At 36.0% G+C, this 13629-nt stretch overlaps 1 protein-coding gene and 1 pseudogene across 1 annotated transcript; one reads left to right on the top strand and one right to left on the bottom strand.

Annotated features, from left to right (window-relative positions):
• Window positions 1-5163, top strand: part of LOC107874034 — a 70306-nt pseudogene extending 65143 nt beyond the window's left edge.
• A 233-nt stretch (window positions 5164-5396) lies between these two features.
• On the bottom strand, window positions 5397-7406 carry LOC107872873 (zeatin O-glucosyltransferase). The gene has a single exon (XM_016719523.2). It carries the CDS (start codon window positions 6969-6971, stop codon window positions 5553-5555), a length of 1419 nt encoding a protein of 472 aa, XP_016575009.1. The 5' UTR covers window positions 6972-7406; the 3' UTR covers window positions 5397-5552.
• Between the last annotated feature and the right edge of the window lie 6223 nt (window positions 7407-13629).

Below are 13629 nucleotides of genomic sequence, written 5' to 3' on the forward strand. Positions count from 1 at the left end.
ACAGAGACAAAATAATTTAATTTTTAATCCATGAATCAATCACACAAGTCAAGAGAAATAGGTCACTTAGGAAACTGGATTGGCAAGTTAAATATTTGAAAGAAGAAAGAATGTAAATTATCGTAATTTACCTACTCTTTAGAATAACTTCATCTAAGTAAAAAAGAGCATAAAGTTTAAAATCTTTTATTAATAATAATTTCATTAATTGTACTCTCTTTGTCTCAAATTGTATATCAAGAATTCTAAAATTAGTTATCTCAATCTATTTGTCATTTTAGAAATTCAATATAAAATTAATTATTTTTTCTCATGTTATCTTTAATAGTAATTATTCTTAAAGACCACAAACACCTCAAGATGACACATAAATAATATAAATATTCAATGAATAGAAACTATATCTTAAGATATAAATAATGATAAAATAATCACACACTTTTAACCAATAATTTTTAAAAAAGTGTAAAAGAGAAACACAATAAATAATTGGAGACGAAGGAAGTATCATATAAAATAGAATAGTAATACATAGGAGTAGTTATTTTGAGGCCTTTGGTATGTTGGGGCCTAAAGCAGTGGCTTCAATGTCTTTACCATTGAGCCGGCCCTGTGAAGTTGGAAAGTCTTGCTACTGACCATTTGTTATAATAAAATTTAATATATCATTTGAAGCCGATTGAATTGGGTTGGGTAGATTCCAAACCTATTAGGTGCTTATTTAGACTAGAAAAAATGAGTTCGATTCATAAAGGCCTCAAAGGCACGAGAAACATATCAAAACTTGTGGTATGACCGAAAAGTACTGCTATCGGCAAGCCACGTATTAATATAGTTAAATAATTTAAAATAATTTAAAAGCAAGATATAATTAACTTTTAGTCTAATAAAAATATTTTATATACTCAAGAGATTAATTTAAGCTAGAAATAACTCATTAAAGCGATCGTGTTAAAACCACGGGGCTCAAAGGGTGCCTCACACCTCCCCCTTGGTCAATAAAATTCCTTATCTAGATTTCTAGATCACAGACCAAAAATTAAGAGTCATTTCCTCTTGAATAGGGATTCAATAAGGTGACTTGGAACACCCAAACTCAATTTCAAGTGGCGGCTCTGTAAATTAAATACTCCCTTTGCAAAATATCGCTTTAATTGGAAAAACCCATTTTCTCTATAACCAACTCCCTAGTGGGGTTGGGGCGGTAAAAATAGGGGTGTGACAATGTCCTATGACATGTCTATTAAGTCTCGTGCATTTCATGACTCGTGCTCGTATGTTTCTTCCATGGCTTGTCACGACGCTCCACATATTAGGAAAGTTCATGTCATTATGAAATAGTTCAAGAGAGACTAGACTATTTTGGTATTCCCATGTACGGTACTCATCCAAGACCATCATTCGAAGATGAATGATCCCAAGGAGGGTATTGTAACACCCTAAATGTTTGAGCTAAAGATAAAACAAATATGACCGCTCTTCATATGTAATTAGACCTGAATCTAGGGATTTTATTGGATCTAGGTGTAAAGGTCATGTCTTAAGTGTCATAATCAGACAAAATTTTCTGTTCTTTTCTTATCTTTTTATATTCCAGGAGGGGTGATTTCGTCCTTTTCTTTTCCCATAACCCCCAATACCTTTTAAAAACTCTTTCTTCATCAGTTTCAAATGTTTTTTTTCAGTCTTAACACCTCTCTCCCTTCTCTCAAACTCAAGCTTAAGAAATCCAAGAGGCTTGTCTCAAGAATCAAGCTTAGTTTCCTCCTTCATGATCACTAAGTTCCTCCGACGATTTTTAGTATATATGACTACTCCTTTCATCTTGGTATTTGTTCTCCTTTATTTTCAATTACTCTCATTTTAATTAGGTTGCAGAAACTTTCATGCCCTTGTCAAAGAATAGAGTTCTTTTAGCAAGTTGTTTGGAAATTCTTGGATAAACTCTCAACTTCATGAATATTCCAAAAGGTTTAAAGAATTTCACTAACCCTTATATATTGATGAAAGTCTCTTGAATCTGAAAAATTATGAAACTAATTATATTTGTGAAAATCATTAACCTTGTGGATATTCTGTATAATGATTTGAATTATAGCATGAACGTTATTAAACTCTATTGAATTCCTAATGTATGAACTTGATAAATGATGAATATTGTGATGATTCTTAAGATCTTAACCATAAACTGCTCTTGTTATTTTCTTGCAATAAAAAACTATTGTACAATCATAACTTGAAACCTCCAATATTTTTATATGAACCATGAATCCTATAATATTTTCTTGAATTAACCCCAATTTGAACATTTAATAAATGATGGACTTTTCGTAATCCCTAATAAGCTCCTTTCGTTTTCCCATAACCAAAAGGTGTAAATTCTTAATTATTTCTCTATATCATAATAATATGAATTTTCACACTTTTGATATGATATGATTCACCCTCAACAAGAATACTTCAAGTTACTCCATAATTCTCCTAAATGCTTTAAAAGTTGGACAATGAACCATGACATAAAGTATGTAACGTTTACCTCTAGTGACTCCCCAAACATGTTATGTAATGATAAGAACTCATGATTTGTGAACCTAATATTAAAATTCTCAGGAATGAGCCTTACAGTGGCAAATCTATGATTTTGTGCCTAAAATGGCCAAATTATATACGTGAGCCTAAAATGGCTAAACTATGAGCATGAGCCTAAAACGGCTAAACTATGAACATGGGCCTAAAACGGCTAAACTATGAATTTGAACCTATTGTGTTTAACTCTCAATATGAGCCTAAAGTGGCTATACATAATGATGAGCCTAAAAAGGCTAAACCATGAGCATGAGCCTAAAAAGGCTAAACTATGAACATGAACATAACAAGACTAACATTTTGATCAAAAACTAATCAGATAAATAAGATAACGCCATGAGCATAAGGGAGTTAGTTAGTTGACCGTGAAGGCATAGATTAAAATGAAAAATGTTTGAAACTATGTTTGCCGACATAGGATAGAGATTATTCCACAAGTCGAATGACTCTTTTTTTCATGTGTCCCAAAAAAGGGCTAACCATGGATGGTAGCAAATTATGTCATGTCATGTCCTATGCCCGACAAGGTATAGGATGGCTTAGCTGATCGGCCCGAGATCAGACTCCATGCGCTCACATGGTGGTTTATGACAGTTCACTACTTTCTCTCACAAATAATCAAAGGAATTAAATCTACCTTACTTGGTCAATTATAAACTTAGTTTATATTCTTGTTCCTTTCCAGTGGTCTTCACTTCTATTTGAATTTTATTGTCATTTCTAACCTCTTGATGTACTACCCCTCTGGAGTGTTTTACATACCAATACATTCCAAGTATTGATCGTCTTTGGCACTACATCGTTTCATGATGTAGGTTATGGATCTCAAGTCTATAGTCAAGCGCCACATTAGGATTATCATTTCTGCTATTGGTGAGCTTCCTTTCTACCTGGACAAATTTAGATATGGCAATTTCTCTATGTTCCTTTTATCAGGGTATGTCGGGGCCTATTTCCGATGGTTATAGTTAGTCGGTAGAGGCATCACAAACGGGTTTAGTTGTCAGAAAGATCTTGTAATTTTTAGTCTTATTTATCATAACTATTGTGTCGTCAAACATTATGTGATATTACAGAACATTGATGAAAGACTTTTTTCTTTAAGAAATCTTATTTTATATTGCTTTCTCTCTATTCATTATGTTATGTGTATGCTCATGTGATATGCCAGAACGTTCGCTAATACTAGCAATAATATCAGGTGCGTATCACGTCTAGGGCCTCGGCTCGGGGCATGACATATGCCAACTACCAAAATCACTGCCATCAAACAGAGAAGAGACTGAAGATGTACCTAACATAACGGAAGGGTGAACATAAAGAGGATGACACGGGTGTGTGTAATCCTCAGCATGAAACATGGTGCGATTCGGAGTAAAGGACACAGAAGGATCTGCGTCAGTCGTCATACTCAAAGTGCACCATGGAAAGAGCAATCAAGATATAACCAAAAAATAAGAAAGGATTACCAGCACCTTCGTGACTAGAAGGAGACGGCCTTTGTCAATAAACTATCCGGTTGAAGCAACAAACGTCCAGCTGAAACCACCGAAACCAAACAACGAAGAACCAGCTAAAATCATCGAAACCAAACAATGAAGAACCAGCTAAAATCACTGAATTTACACCGAAATCAGTTGTAACAAGTCCAAAAACACGTCGGAGAGAAGTAAAAACGTGAGAAAACCTTCGGCGGAAGTCCACAACGGTAAGATAACATAACCAAAACCAAATGAGGGTAATATCAGAAGAAAGCTACGGGTCATATCTACACGGATCTAGTCTCTGATACCATGTTAGAACCTGTGATTGCCATTAAATCAAAAAGAAAGAGCTCATATGAAGGGAAGCTTCGAGAGAAAACTGAGAGAGCATTTTTATTCCAATCCTAATTGTGTAATGAAGAAAATACAATCAACCGGTCTTCTAGATGGGCCCAATGCCCTTTTTATATGTGACCCGAATAAAACCAAATACAGATAAATAAGATTGAACCCAATATACAAAATAGACCAAAAATTATGTACAATTATCAGCCTACAGTTATCAGCCTACATCACTGCTAATCTTATGATTTACATGTTCACTATTATTATTAATCTCAACACATACTTGACTGGTTGGTACCACGTGTTGGGGAATGTATACATCTCTTTGTGGCTAAACTAATTTTTGCAAAGTAACACAACAACTGCTATACACAGACCACAGTCAACGTAAGGACACGCTAGAATTGCAATTAATCATCAACAAAGCTTCTCAGTGCTGCCAAAGACATACATTTCTTTTTCACTGAAGTCTCAACCGTAAAGTTTTATGATATCTCAAGTTCTTGCCTCGTTGAAATAGTCCTCTTCTTTACAGTTAGGCTACGAGGACTGGTTGGCTGCTGAATGTGGATCTCCACCTCCTGAAGAATGTAGGAAGCAGATGTATTTTATCACTGGGGAGAATATAAAGACTCAGCCTGAGAGATATCGTGACCAGTGGGATGACGATGACTTGATCATTCAAGCTCATCAAAACTTCATAAAATATATTCTTGAATTATCTCATGCACAAAAGTAATCAAGATGATTGTTCTGGTAAATGTGGCATGTTTTATTATTCCTGAATTTGGTTATTTCTGTTGCTACAGGGAAGTATGCAGTTGAATAAGTTGGAGAATAATAACAATAACCACTTCCGCAAATTCTTCCTTTGTCAATTTCAACTGCAGCTCTTGTCATTTTCATACCTCTCATTTTCATAAATACCCTATTACTGTCCTTTCTTCTTTCCTATGAAGAGCATTATTTGAATAAGAAAAATAACTAACAAGTAGACATTGATTTCCATACCTTTCATTTTGAAACAAGAATCAGAAGATTAAGCAAAAGCTTTATTTTGAAAACCGACACCAAAGTAAAACATCAGCAAGTATGAGAATTCATACAAGCCAAATCCAACAAACTGAGCAATAGAAGTCAGTTCTTGGTAATATAAGAGATGAAAGATTCCATCTCCTTATGTGAAAGTCCTCCATGGCTAGCAGAGTTCTTGATGCTATCTCTCAGCTCCACCACCCTCTGCCTCATCTCTTCCCCTTCTGATGTTCCCATCAAAGTCTTGACAGCTTTCTCAATTGCGGCTGCTGGTACTATTTCCTTTCGACGTGCCCAGCTCCACACAGAGATTCCAATCTTCCAAACGTTTGTTACCAACAGAGTGTGGTATGGCTGGTCAACTGCCATTGGCATAGCTGCCATTGGAACTCCCATACTTATGCTCTCCATTGAAGAATTCCATCCACAGTGACTCAAAAATCCGCCGGTAGACGGATGTCCTAAGATTTCCAATTGAGGTGCCCAACTCCTCACCACCATTCCTCTTCCTTCAACTCTTTCTTCAAACCGTTCTGGCAACAAAATCTTCTCATGTCTTTCTTCACTATTCTCCATGTCTACCCTTTTGTCTGCTTCTCTTATTACCCATATGAATTTATGATTGCTTTGTTCTAGACCAAGTGCTAACTCCTTCACTTGCTCTTGTGATAATGTAGTGGTTGTTCCAAACGACACGAATATTACTGAGTTAACATCTTGCTTGTGAAGAAATTCTAAGCATTTATGGCTAGTTCTTTTGTTGCCGGATGAAAAGTTAGAAAGTGAGTCTATTAATTCGGGCATCATGTTAAATGGACCGAAAGCCCATAGTGGTGTATTCTCTTTTACCTTACCAAGTGAATCTATAAACTTGCCTTCCAATTCTCTACAGGAATTAATGATATCTCCAGAGTTGTGCTTCCATTTAAGTTCCTTCCCAACGTGCTCAGCCATATTCAGCCCAAAAGTACTCTCCACAGTTGGAAACTCCTCACCAAGTTGCTGAATCATTTCTTCGTGATCTTCATCAACTATATGAATAGTTTGTCCGAAAGCAGAGTACCTGGTGAAAGCTGAAGTAGGGTGGAAAGCATAACACTTGAAGTTCGACATCAAATGCAAATGATCACCTATGTAACTCATCATTAGACAATCGTGAACTATGACCAATCTTTTTGTATTGGTCGATAGTTCATGACATGTCCTGCAAATGGACTCACCTAGTCTTTCCAAGAAAACATCTTTGGTTTCTGTCGGTGTAGAAGGTACTAAGAGATCATTGAAACGGATGTTTGAATCTCCAAGGTTTTCGACAGAAATTTGGAGACCGTCTCTGAGGCGTTTTCTTAGATCTTGGTTCCTAGCAGAGAGGCAGATAAAGTGTACAGGAATGTTGTGGGAGGCGATGATTCGAGCTAGATAGAAGAGTAAGTTGAGATGGCCATGTTCAGGCCATGGCACCATGGCTACAGTCACTTCATTAAGATGAACAAGACTGTTGTGTGATGAATTGGTAGCCATGGGAACAAAAGAGAGTTTTCTTGGTTTCAAGAGTTAGAACTGACATAAGAGAAAGAGAGTATATGGTTTAGGCAGCCTTAAATAGTCAGTACCCTCACAGTTTCAACGTATGTGTCTGGTGCTCTTACTTTTTCTTTTTAATCAGTTTACAAAAAATGCGTTTTCGATATTAATTCAAACTTTGACATAGAGAGAATTGGTTTCATAACTCTTTACTAATTTGTTTTTAGATTTATATCTTTTTTACGAGTGATTTTCACTTTTGATTTTAGATTTATATCCTTTTTACGAGAGATTTTTACTTTTATAAGTAAGAGAATCTAAAAAGTCATTTTATTATATTCAAAGTTGTAAGTGGTTATAAGATACTTCCTCACCCAACAATATCCGTCCATGTTATTAAAAATAGATGTTCAACAATATTTATTCAGTTTGAAAAATCAGTGGATAATTTTTCTTTTGTGCCCATTTTACCCTTGGTATTAAATACTATTCAATGTATTTTTCAAAGAATTAAATTTATTATTTTTCAAAAAGGAATATTGTAAAATTATCCTTATATTTGTTGTTTCCTAAGGGTCTGCCAAGTTAGATCGTTGACTAGTATTGTTGATTGGAGTGAATATCATTTTCACTTTACATGGCATGTTTAAGACCACAAAATTTGAAAGGTGTTTTGCTATATTATACAAAGTGATAGTTAAATCAACTATGTTGCATGGGTTGAAGTGATGGTCGGTCAAGAACTCTTATATTGAGATGATGTGAGCGGCGAAGATGAGGATGTTTTGATGTATTTTGTGGGTACACTAGGAGAGAGGACTAAAAATGAGGATATCCGAGAAAAGGTAGGAGTGACTTAGGTAGTAGACAAAATGTGGGAAGCAAAAGTTGAGATGATTCGGGCATGTGATGAGGAGATGCATGAATATTCCAGTGCGGGGGTGTGAGAGGGTTACTATTGATTGACTCGAAAAGGTAGAAGTAGACCAAAGATGATACAAGAAAGACCAAGAAGACACTAAAACATACACCAAAACAGTCCACAAGTCTTAAAAATCGAGGACTTCTTTGGTGACCCCTCTCGGATTCACTAACTAGACAAGAATAAAGAGATTACAAGGTGTTTATTACACCAAGGCAGCCAACCCAAACTAGATTTAACCAACAAGATGAAGAACAAGATAACAATAACAACAACACACAGTTACAATGACGAGAACACAAACGGATTATACTAACATAAGAACCAACGATTATAAGGAAGTAAAGATAAGAAGATAGACAAATAGAGGTATAATCTTAAGGACCCAAGAACTTGTGATATTCTTGGACCCTTAACACCACACACTACAATCACCTATCTCTTACAATGACATAATAGAGACGTCTGCCACCCAAGCACTAACGTATCAAACAAATGCAATACACAAGTGATTCTACCCTTGTGTTATGCCCTAGTTTCGGTTTTGGACTCTCTCTTTCTCTAAGAGAAGTGTTCTTTCAATAGCATACAAAAACTAATGGACTTAAACCCTGCAATGTTCTATTTATACAACATTATAAAAATAGACAAATAACAAAAGAGCCCTTTCATTAAAGGGCTCCCAAAGCCCCCCCTTAAGTGCACTAAAGAACAGTTTTGGGCCTCCTTTATGCTTGGGCTTGTGCACTCTTTTAGGTAGTCTTCAAAATGATCAAAAAAGTGTCCATGGTCGTGATCACACTTGTATCATCCTTTCCATCTTGAAAGGAATTTGACCACAAATTCACGGGCTCACCTTTTTTACAAAGGCACTTCACAATCTCCTTCTTGCGGCAACACATCTTCTTTGTACTCTTTATTTTGCACTTCGGCTTCTTCTTGCTCTCCATCTTGCGGTTTTCCATCACTCTTAACTGATTCAATGCCCACATCTTCTCCAAGATAGCGTAATTTTCACTCCATTAGGATTACATTCTTCCGGTTTTGGCACGCACTAGCCTTGTGCCCCCACCCTTGACACTTGAAGCATTGAAACCCCTTAGGATTGGAAGTAGAATTCACTTTACCTTCATACCTTGGAGGATGTTTTTGGACAGCCTTGGTGGCCTCGTGTTGGGCAGCCATGAATGAGCCCTCTTTGAGCTTCTTTTCTACCTCTAAATCCTCTTAGAAGATGTCATCTATGGGGTCGAATTTGTAAAGCTTCATATGAGTGGAGATGTACTTGCTTAACCTAAACTTGAAGCGCACAATGTCATGATTTTCTAGCTCTCCTCGGTGGTCAAGTTTCAACATCAATTATTGAAATTCATCATAGTAAGCCATGACACTCTTGCTCCCTTACCTCAAATTATACAATTTGGCAAAGAGCTCATGTCTGTAAGTTTCGAGAAAGTACCTTTACCACATAAGGTTCTTCAACCAAAACCAAGGAGGAGGTTGTCCCCCGATCATCTCATTTATAAACCGTTTAACATACTCCCACAATGTATTAGCATACCCTTCAAAGTGAGCTATCGCAAAATAGCTCTTCTTTTTCTTGGTGACATCATTATGTTGGAATATATTGTCACACGATGATTCCCAAGCAAGATAAGCTTCGGTATCACTCTCACCCTTGAAGATTGGAAGGCTAACTTTGATAGAGTTTATCCCTACATCACGGTTTTGGTTCCCTTATTGATTCTCATGACCAACTCTACCTTCTTGGCTATAAACTTCTCTTAAATCACCATGCCTTTCCCTTATCTCTTTCCCTCTCATGTAAGCATCATCATACAACTCATAACCATCATGTTTTCATCCCCTACCATATCCCTCAGCATGGATGGGTCTATTTGGGTTAAGCGAAGCTTGTAGTGGAGGAATTCGATTTAAATAGTGAGGTCTTTGGTGAAGTGGAGTTTGGATGGGAGGGTTTGGGTTTGGTGGTGGTATTTGGGTTCCAAGCCCTTCTTGTTGGACTTGGTGGAGTGGAAGATGGCTTAGTCTATCTTGTTCTCGGCTTCGGGAGTAAAGATTGTTTTGATTTGTGGCAATTGGTGGATATAACATTTGGTGCAAGGTCTCGGGAGTATTAGTTGGGGAAATATTTTGAGGGGTGGAAGGTCGACTCCTTTGGATTTCCACACGTTATAATCTCTCACTCATTGATGCCACATCCGTATCTAATTTCTCAAGACCCACATTCAACCTAGCCATATCTCGGGACATAGTTTCAAGGCAAGCCAAAATGAGATTGATAGCATTATTGTCCATTGTTTGAGCATTTGAAGCCTCTGGCTCTATTGTGGTTGTACGAAAAATAACCCTTTAAGTTACGGTCCAATCAAGATACCAAATCAGTCTGCAACGTCATGCACAATAATACAATACAAAACCTACAACACAAAACACACATTAGTTCAAAACAACCTCACTTCACTCTCACACACTTTGTGGTCTCACACTTGATTTCACAAATGTTTGCAAGTTGGCTTGTAGCTCATGGTGAGTTGAAGAGTAAGTCTACTCCTTAGTCGGAATGGATTCTTTTGTTTGACGACTCAAGGAAGTAATGTCCGAACTTGAATCAAGAAGTACTATGATTTTAAAAATGACAAAAGCACAAAAAAAATGTAGACACGAACAATGAATTCGAAGGACTAATTGACAATCTAGTAGGAGTTTAGTAGTTTGTTAATTAGTTCTAGGATCAACTAATGAAACCAAGAGTCAACAATTAGAAACTAGAAAATCCAAATTTGAGCTTAATATTGATGTGAACAGTAGCAAGGGTGGCATGACAGCATGTAATTGGTCTTGGTCCCACACAAATTGTAGTCACAAACTTGAAATTTTAATCTTCACACAATTTGGAATAGAAGACAATTGGTAATGGAGGGAAAAATACAAGTATTGATCCCTTTTCAACTTCAATCTCAAAAAGGTGAGACTTGACTTGTACTAGTTCCACAAAGAAAGGTCCTTGATTTAAGGAAAAGTAGTTAAAAAATGGTTGTCAAGTCTAGGAAGTGACGGGTTCAAGTTTTCTCGCAACAAGCTTTACAACTTTTATCTTCAACTTTTGGGATCTATTTTACACTTTATGTGGGTTAAGCTATGAGAATAGGTGAAGAACAATATGAACACAACAACCATTCTTCAAGAACTACAACAACATCACCATACGGCCAACTCAAGTTCACATCAACAATGTCACTATTTTTAAGCTTAACTTTAGATCTAGACACCTTTGTGTTAGTGAGAAATAAGTCAACACAAGAAACACACTAGACAAACAAAATTTCTACTAGATCTAGTCACAAAATCTTGGCCAAAACAACAATAATAATATCTACACCTCTCGGCTAAGAACACAAACACAAGAACATTTCTATTTTTTTTCTAGCAAGCAAGCCCAAGATTTGATCTTGTGAGAACAAAATCAAGCCATGCTCTGATACCAAATGATACAAAAAAGACCAAGAAGACACTAAAACATACACCAAAACAGTCCACAAGTCTTAGAAATCGAGGACCTCTTTGGTGACCCTTCTCGGATTCACTAACTAGACAAGAATAAAAAGATTACAAGGTGTTTATTACAACAAGGAAGCCAACCCAAACTAGTTTTAACCAAAAATATGAAGAACAAGATAACAATAACAACAACACACGGTTACAATGACGAGAACACAAACGGATTATACTAACATAAGAACCAACGATTACAAGGAATTAAAGATAGGAAGATAGACAAATGGAGGTATAATCTTAAGAACCCAAGAACTTGTGATATTCTTGGATCCTTAACTAGGGTTGCTTAGCGTACAAATCGGATGAACCATTACACTTAACGGTTTGACTTAACAGTTATTGATTTTAATATATACAAATCCACTAGCCAACTGATAAGATATCGGTTGGTTCGGTAACAGATAAATAACTATCGGGCGGTTATCGAGCGGTTTATTGGACATTCACAATTTTTACTTAATGCAAACACCTTACAAAAACACTAATTAGGATTAAGGGTTTGAAGTCGTTGCTATATTGCTTCTTTACTTTGGTTACTTTACTGTTTAATTTTTTTATATTATATAAGGGTTAATTAGGATTTAGGAATGGGCCTTTAGGTTAGAATATAGATCCATTAAGTTTGCATTTATATTTTATAATAATATAAATTATTGTGTATATTATATATTTAGGTTAAAAATATAAGTATATATGGTAATTCTTAACGGGTTAACAATTTATCCAATAAGAAAATTGTGTAATCCATCTCCACTCCAATAAGCCATTAATTAAAAAAATTTAATCCGTTCACCAACCGTTTATCCGATAAGCTAGTACCAATAAGTCAATTTTGTGGATGGCTTATTGGATACGGTTCGATTTTGAACAGCCCTACCTTTAACACGACATACTACAATCACCTATGTCTTACAATGATACAAGAGAGGCGTTCACCACCCAAGCACCAACGTATCAAGAAAATGCAACACACAAGAGATTCCACCTTTGTGCTATGCCCTAGTTTCGGTTTTGGACTCTCTCTTTCTCTAAGAGAAGTGTTCTTTCAATAGCATACAAAAACTAATGGACTTAAACCCTACAATGTTCTATTTATACAACATTACAAAAATTGACAAATGACAAAAGAGCCCTTTCATTAAACTCCCAAAGGCCCCCCTTAAGTGCACCGAAGGACGGTTTTGGGCCTCCTTCACACTTGGGCTTGTGCACTCTTTTAGGTAGTCTTCAAAATCCTCAAAAAAGTGTCCATGGTCGTGATCACACTTATATCAAAGGAAGTATTGGGAAGAGGTGATCAGAAAGGACATAACGCACTTGCAACATACCGAGGACATAATTTTAGATAAGAAGGTGTGGAGGATACGAATTATGATAGAAGTTAGTAGGTAGGAGTGCATTGTCTTGTTGCACGTAGGATTGCTCCTATAGTTTCTTGTATTATTTCGTGTAGTTCGATTATAATAGTATTTTGTGACACTGTTTTGCTACTATATGTTGTTTTTATTATTAACTATTGTTTGTCGTACTTTTATTACAGTTTCTCTAGGTGGTTTTGTTTTTGAGCCAAAGATCTATCAGAAATGACTCTCTAACTCATAGGTGTGGTAGAGGTAAGATCCTCTTGTACTTTCTACCCTCTCCATCCATACCCACTTTGTGGTTACGTTGTTGAAATATGTTGTTGTTGGTTTGTTATATTATGCTTATCTTAATTTGATATCACAATTTTCTGATTTTCTTATACTCTGTCGATTAAATTGAAAAAAAAAAAAAAAGAATAACCATGGTAAACTGTTTATAATAAAGACCATTGGGTATAGAGACGTCAGAAATCTTACGGGGAGATGTTCATGAGATTCCTCGAGAAATATTAAACTAATCTGGTCATTTTATACCAATTTGAAGTGACCTAAGTTGTTTGTCGACATCGTCTGGAACAACTTATTGGTTGGTTGTTCAAACCAAATCTGTGTATAATATTTGACTAGTTAAGAGTGTCCTGATTGGCTTGATGAATTCTAAGTAAACGACAATGATTGGTTGGATGGCAAAAAAAACTCAAGAACAGGGTTTGGGGTATATCTTTCTAGCAAGACGGTGCTAGGATTTTTCTTTCTAAAGGACATAAAATATGAAAAAGTTAATGTATGA

This window comes from Capsicum annuum, chromosome 6, assembly GCF_002878395.1.
Source record: "Capsicum annuum cultivar UCD-10X-F1 chromosome 6, UCD10Xv1.1, whole genome shotgun sequence".
Taxonomy (NCBI): Eukaryota; Viridiplantae; Streptophyta; class Magnoliopsida; order Solanales; family Solanaceae; genus Capsicum; species Capsicum annuum.